Source organism: Nomascus leucogenys, chromosome 15 (genome assembly GCF_006542625.1).
Source record: "Nomascus leucogenys isolate Asia chromosome 15, Asia_NLE_v1, whole genome shotgun sequence".
Lineage (NCBI taxonomy): Eukaryota > Metazoa > Chordata > Mammalia > Primates > Hylobatidae > Nomascus > Nomascus leucogenys.
The window spans coordinates 79074388-79081733 of record NC_044395.1 but is presented as its reverse complement, the minus strand read 5'-3'; the positions used below and the strand labels follow the sequence as shown (position 1 = coordinate 79081733).

The following is a 7346-nucleotide window of genomic DNA, read 5'->3' as shown; positions in this document are numbered from 1 at the left end:
ATTCTCCCAGAATCATTACGTCATCCCATGACTGGTACAGTCAAGTCTTGCTTGTTCTGTGTCCTTACATTCTTTAGAGAGAAGTCACAAGAGGAAAGCAAACATCTCCTTTGCTAATAATATTGATCACTTCCTACAACGTAGTATCTGTGTGCAATTTTTTGGGAAGACCTCCTACCAAACAGGTAAGAATGGAAAGACACAGAGAAGAAAGTGGAGAAAGACCTCTGTCTTCCCACACTGGATTTTGCAAATACAACTCTTCTGTGATAGAGGAAACTAAAAAGAGGGAAAAGTGGCAATTAAGAAAAATTGCCAGAAAATAAATATCTTGATGACCCAATTTGGAAAACTACTTCTGGATAAGGAAACACTATTACCCAATATGTTAATTTTTAAAATACCCAAAGAATTGAGCAAAAAGGACTTTGGCAAGGCGGGTTGTTGTATCTAAAACCGTTCTTCTGTTAATGTCAAAGCCAGCAGAGACACCGACTACAGCTCCAAGGCCAGAAGGTACCAGCAGCTCTGCCTTTACTGAAATTTCAGCTGGAGAAAGGTCCACAGGTAAGGTTTCTTCCAAGGAGTAATTTCTCTTATTTGACTCTTTTGAGATCCTTTTCTCACATAATTGGCAAATTTCAATTGGAGAGAAACTCTGTTTTCTACCTCATTATGGGGTCAGTGCTGAGGAGAGTAGGAACTCAGGAAATGCTTCTTGATTGACTTTAGTCTGCTTTATTGGGTGACAAATTGACCACAGACCAAATAATACGTGGGAATCCTCTTATTCTTTCTAGAGATCTGGGCTGAGAATTAAGGGTTTATGCTTCTTCTTAAAACCCATTTCAATCTTTCATGCAGTTACGATTCTAATACAAACAAATGGAAATGGGGAATTAGTCTTTCAAATTCAGTCCTTTGGCTGGCACAGTGGCTCGTGCCTGTAATCCTTTGGGAGGTTGAGGTAGGAAGATTGCTTGAGGCCAGGAGTTCGAGACTAGCCTGGGCCGAACATACCAAGACCTTGTCTCTACCAAAAAAAAAAAAAAAAAAAAAAATTAGCTGAGTGTGATGGTGCACGTTTGTAGTCCTTGCTACTCAGGAGGCTGAGGTGGGAGGATCACTTGAGCCCAGAAGGTCGAGGCTGCAGTAAGCCTTAATCATATTATTGCACTTTAGCCTGGGCAACAGAAAAAAAAAAGAAAGAAAGGAAGGAAGGAGAAAGAAAGAAAAGAAAAAAAAGAAAGAAAAAAAGGAAAGAAATTCAGTCCTCAAAACATAGATCTGTGTTTTTTTTTTTTACGATTCTCTGCCCCCTCTTTCTTTCTCTTCAGCACAATGAGGCTTTTCACAGGCATTGTTTTCTGCTCCTTGGTCATGGGAGTCACCAGTGAAAGCTGGTATTCGTTTTTCAAGGAGGCTGTCCAAGGTAAGAACTCTGGAGGATGGAGGGCACATACCCAGGATTCATTCTGAGCAGGGGCCACATACTCACTGGATGGGAGTGCTCCTTAGAGAAGCCACACAGAGGTCAGAGCAGGAGTGTGGTTTTCTGTATCTGTTTCTTCTTCTAGGCTGGTCTGATTTATCACCCTCCCTTGGGGTTTCCAGACGAGAGGTTAAAGGTGCTTTGGGCCCAGCCTGTACTGTTGGTGTAGAGTGCAGAAGGATAAAGACTTCCAAGGGGTGCTCTCCCACTGTGGAAATTTACAGATGGCAGATTTCTCAGGGCATGATGTTTATTTAACTCATCCACCTCTGGGAACATACTGAGTTCACAATTATACTCCAAGATTGAGACATACCTAGGAGACAGTAGAATAATAGTGCTTAAACAGAGAAATCCCATCCTGTACCCAAGCAAATGACCAATGTTTGGGATGCAGAGCTCATGAAAATTAAGCCCTAACTCCTACCCATAAAATAAAAAGAGCAAATTTCTACTGATTAGCCACAGGAGGGCTGAGATATGGCTGGGAAACTGACTTCTGCCATTCTGGATGGGAAATGAATCTTATTGGCTAGCTGTTAAAATGGGAAAACTATGTTTGTCAGGTTTTGCAATACTTTGAACTTCATGTGTTGTTATTAACTTTGTAGTTGAATTTTTTTGTAATTTTTCAATTGAAATTTTACAAATTTTCATTTTTTCTGCATTTTGTGCTTTTAAAAATGATATTCTCTAAATAGTTTTCAAAAAGTTTTGGTAGCATGTGCTAAGTTTTTCTGCACATAGTAAAGAATACCTTTTTTGTTGTATGGTCCACCAGCCTTTAAATTGGCCAGGTGTTTGTTTAAAAAGTACATTCCTGAGCCTCTTCTCATAGTTACTGAGTCAGAATCTTACAAGTGAAGTGGGGCTAGGAACAGCATTTGAAAAACTCCGCAGGTTACTTTAAGCACAATGCCAATGAGAACAACGGTCTTGGGTTTTTCTGTCACCCAGTGATAGAATCTGTCAGGTGCTTGGAGAAAACTCTTGCTAGTCAATCTGGAAAACATAGAATGAACATAAAGCACGCATCAGAGAAAGGACAGTCATTATGCCATGCCAGAGATAAACTATTTGACAAAATTACAGACACAAAATAATACATGAAGTTAGTGAGAAATATCCCTTAGAACACAATACATAAGTAACAATTAAAGTTATTTGTCACAGCTTTTATTTTTCCTAGTGAGTTGGTTTAAAGAACTCGGTAACACATAAACCACAGCAGAACTCAAAAATAGTTATTGATTGAACAACACAGGCACTGATAGACACTTTCTATAGCTCTTCCTGGCTTAGACCTGTTTCAAACATCTATTTTTCCACTAATCTTTTAAAAAACTTTAAAATGATATATAACTTACATATAGTACACTGTATAGCTTGATGAGGTTTTTACACATACAAACATCCATATTACACCATCAGATCAAGATGTCAAACATTTCACACACCCCGGAAGGGTCTCTCATGCCCTCTTCCAGTTAACAACCCTCACGAAAGGTAACTCCTATTCTTACCTCTATCATTATTGATTAGTGTCCCTGTCTTTGATCTTTGAATAAAAGAAATTGTACAGAATATGTCTTTTGTATCTGGCTTTGTTTCACTCAACATTATGACATATTAATATACATGACAGCATTTGTCCTGTGTATTAATATTTTGTTCTTTTTCATTGCTACATAGTATTCCATTGTATACTGATATCACAATTTATCTATCCTACATTATTGGATAATTAGGCTTTTTAAATTTTTGGGCCATTATGGATAAATCTGCAATAAACATTGGTGCACATGTACTTTGGTATACATAAGCCCTCATTTCTGTTGTGGGTATACACTCAGGAATGGAATTGTAGAGTGATAAGTTATAGTCATGTCAATTTAGCTTTCATAGATACCAGCAAACAGTTTCCCAAAATTGTACCAATTTACACTTCCATGAGAAATTATGAGAGCTGGGCATGATGGCTCACACTCGTAATCCCAGCACCTTGGGAGGCTAAGGCAGGAGGATCACTTGAGGCCAGGAGTTTGAGACCAGCCTGAGCAACAAAGTGAGACCCTATCTCTACCAAAAAAAAAAAAAATTAGCTGGGTGTGTTATCAGGTGCCTGTAGTCCCAGCTACTCAGGAGGCTGAGGTGGGAGGATCACTTGAGCCCAGGAGGTCGAGGCTGCAGAAAGCCATGATCACACCACTGCACTCCAGCCTGGGTGACAGACGGAGACCCTGACTAAACAAACAAAAAAAACCACAAAACAATTATGAGAGTTCCAGTTGTTCCACATTTTTGCCCACAATTTATATTGTCAGTTTTAAAAATTTTTGTCATTCTGTTGGGTGTATAGTGATATCTTATTGTCACCACTGCCGTTCGCTAATAGGAACAGGAATTCAACTTGCATCAAGTATTCCAATATGCTAGGCATTTTATGTATGTTACCTCATTTTATCTTCTCATTTAGCCCACCAGGGAGGTAGGTATGATTCCCCCCAACTGAAGAATATGGAAACTGAAACTTAATTGTCAGGGCAGAGAGTTAAACATTTACATTCATGCCCTTCATGATAAGTCTGATTATCCAGGTCCTATGAAGCTCTCTCAGGTCATTCCACCTCATCACGTACTGCCCATTCCCTCGGCTTTCTTGTGCCATTTATGCCCATAACAGTCAGATTTATTCAAGTCCTAGTTGTCCTCACTCAGCTGGTAAGGATGTATTTTTCTTATGGGCTATGGTAGATGTGCAGCCCCCTGCTCTTCTCACCACGTCCCTTGTAATGTCCCTAGATCTTACATCTGTAGTACTATTCTCCATTGTGACATTCCTCACATGAGCGTCCCCTCTTTGTACACAGCACACACAGACCCATGTAAGATGTGGCCCAGGGCATGACAACTGCCAACCAATTCAATTCAATGTAATCCATGGAAAAGCACCTTCCTTACAGTTACTCAGAGAAGCTGTTCACAGGAAGTAATGTTTATCTCCACGTATGATTTTAAAGGATTATTTTGTCAAAGGTCAAAATCTGGAAATCAGTGGAAAATGTTCATTCCTAATTTCTCCAGTATGTCACTGGGTTCATTTTTGTCATTTTTTTTTCTTTCCAGGGGTTGGGGACTTGGGCAGAGCCTATTGGGACATAATGATATCCAGTCACCAAGATTCAAACAGATATCTCTATGCTCGGGGAAACTATGATGCTGCCCAAAGAGGACCTGGGGGTGTCTGGGCTGCTAAACTCATCAGGTAACACAGATTCCTGGGGACTCCAGTGAGAGGCCAGCAGTGCCTATCTGTCTTGAGAGTCAGGAGAACCTGTGGTACACACTCCTGGGGTCTGAGTGGCCGGCAGAGCCAGAGCAAGGCTGGCGAGGACATGTCTCCTTTCACCCACAAAGGGAAAGTAAGAACCGAGGAGAGGTCTCGAAAGCACACTGTTGCAGGGGCTGCGTGCAGGGGCTCACACCTGTAATTCCAACTCTTTGGGAGGACAAGGTGGGAGGATCTCTTGGGCCCAGGGATTTGAGAGCAGCCTAGGCAACACAGCAAGACCCTTATCTCTACAGAAAATAAAAGAAATTAGCCAGGCATGGTGGTAAGCACCTGTAGTCCCAGCTACTCAGGAGGCTGAAGTGGGAGATCTCTTGAACCCAGGAGGTTGAGGGTTGAGGCTGCAGTGACCCACAGTTGAGCCACTGCACTCCAGCCTGGGCAACAGAATGAGACCAAAAAAAAAAAAAAAAAAAAAAAAGGGAAAGCACTCTGTTGCAGAGTGCAGAAAGTATCAACAGACTTAGGCCTTCGCCCAAGAAGATTGATAGTTTTCTTCCCCTTTCCTTGAGTTTTCCAGCCCCCTCTCAGTCATTCCTTGGGTGGGAGAAGAGGAGGGAGTTAGCAGGTGGAGCTGTCTCAGGTGAGCAGGTGAGTCAAGAGATTAATCTCCTGTCTCCTTTCTTTGGGTTGCAGCCGTTCCAGGGTCTATCTTCAGGGATTAATAGACTACTATTTATTTGGAAACAGCAGCACTGTATTGGAGGACTCAAAGTCCAACGAAAAAGCTGAGGAATGGGGCCGGAGTGGCAAAGACCCTGATCGCTTCAGACCTGATGGCCTGCCTAAGAAATACTGAGCTTCCTGCTCCTCTGCTCTCAGGGGAACTGGGCTGTGAGCCACACACTTCTCCCCCGAGACAGGGACACAGGGCCACTGAGCTTTGTGTCCCCAGGAACTGGTATAGGGCACCTAGAGGTGTTCAATAAATGTTTGTCAAATTGAATTTGTTGATGGAAACTGGAAACATCTAGGCAGACTTTCTGGGAAGAATGGTCATCTGAGGCCATATGGAAGATAAACAGCACCATGGCAGATGAGCCTGTGACTGAAGGGGACCAAGGACTCCCAGCTGGCCTGTAACTATGCAAGCTCCTCACATGACCCAAGCCAAGCTTCTCTGGTCATTTTCGGCCCCAGCTTCCCCTCCTGGGTAAGCCTAAGCCGGCAAAGCACTGACCATCATCCTGGGCTTCTGAGTGGCTGGAGTCATGGCTCTGGCACAGCCCTGGGCAGTCTTCCATCAGTCTCCTCTGTAACTCAGATGGGGCTTCTACCCCCAAATCCCCACTTCTTCTTCAGGGCCTCACAGGTTATTTTGTTGCAGTTTCCAGGCCTCTCTGTATAGAAACTTTGTACTGCCCAATTCATTGCCTCCTGTCCACTCTCTGTCTCTAGGCCTTGTCCCCCAGTGACCTCTTTCCATATCAAGGTACATTGTGCGCTGAGTGCGGTGGCTCATGCCTGTAATCCCAGCACTTTGGGAAGCTGAGGCAGGAGGATCGCTTGAGTCCAGGAGTTCAAAACCAGCTAGACAACATAGCGAAACCTCATCTTTACTAAAAACCAAAAAAATTAGCCAGGCATGGCGGCATGTGCCTGTATTCCCAGCTACTTGGGAGGCTGAGGCTAGAGTACTGCTTGAGCCCGGGAGGTCAAGACTGCAGTGAGCTATGATCACTCCATCGTACTCCAGCTTGTATGACAGAGTGAGACCCTGTCTCAACAAAAAGAAGGTATGTTGCTTAGAGAAGCCTAATCCAAGGAGTTCTATCCTAGAAACTGCTATCTTGGACTCTGGTTTATTTCTTTCTTTCTTTTTTTTTTTTTTTTTTTTGAGACAGACTCTTTCTCTGTTGCCCAGGCTGGAGTGCAATGGCACGATCTCAGCTCACTGCAAACTTCGCCTCCCGGGTTCAAGTAATTATTACACCTCAGCCTCTGGAGTAGCTGGGAACACAGGTGCGCACCACCATGCCCAGCTAATTTTTGTGTTTTAGCAGAGACGGGGTTTCGCCATGTTGGCCAGGCTGGTGTCAAACTCCTGGCCTCAAGTGATCTGCTGCCTTGGCCTCCTAAAGTGCTGGGATTACAGGCCTGAGCCCCTTTGCCTGGTCAACTGTGATTTATCTCTTATCAACACCTGTGCCTCCCCTGACTCAATTTTTAATTTGTCCCGCTCATTTTACCTAAGGAACGACTCTCCTGTTGGTTTCCCTTATCTTTATTCTCATTGGCTTTTTTTTTTTTTTTTCTTTGAGATAGAGTCTCCCTCTGTCAAGCAGGCTGGAGTGCAATGGTGCGATCTCGGCTCACTGCAACCTCCGCCTCCCGGGTTCAAGTGATTCTCTCACCTCACCCCCCGAGCAGCTGGGATTACAGGCATGGGCCACCACACCTGGCTAATTTTTGTGTTTTTAGTAGAGATGGGGTTTCACCACGTTAGCCAGGCTGGTCTAACTCATGGCCTCAGCTGGCCAAAGTTCTGAGAATACAGGCCTGAGC

At 43.5% G+C, this 7346-nt stretch overlaps 1 protein-coding gene across 1 annotated transcript; it reads left to right on the top strand.

Moving 5' to 3' along the window:
• Positions 1 to 481: 481 nt before the first annotated feature.
• On the top strand, positions 482 to 5782 carry LOC115838629 (serum amyloid A-4 protein). Its single transcript, XM_030829658.1, has 4 exons — positions 482 to 567; positions 1338 to 1432; positions 4619 to 4757; positions 5478 to 5782. Exons 2-4 carry the CDS (start codon positions 1342 to 1344, stop codon positions 5638 to 5640), a joined length of 393 nt encoding a protein of 130 aa, XP_030685518.1. The 5' UTR covers positions 482 to 567; positions 1338 to 1341; the 3' UTR covers positions 5641 to 5782.
• The last annotated feature ends 1564 nt before the right edge of the window (positions 5783 to 7346 follow it).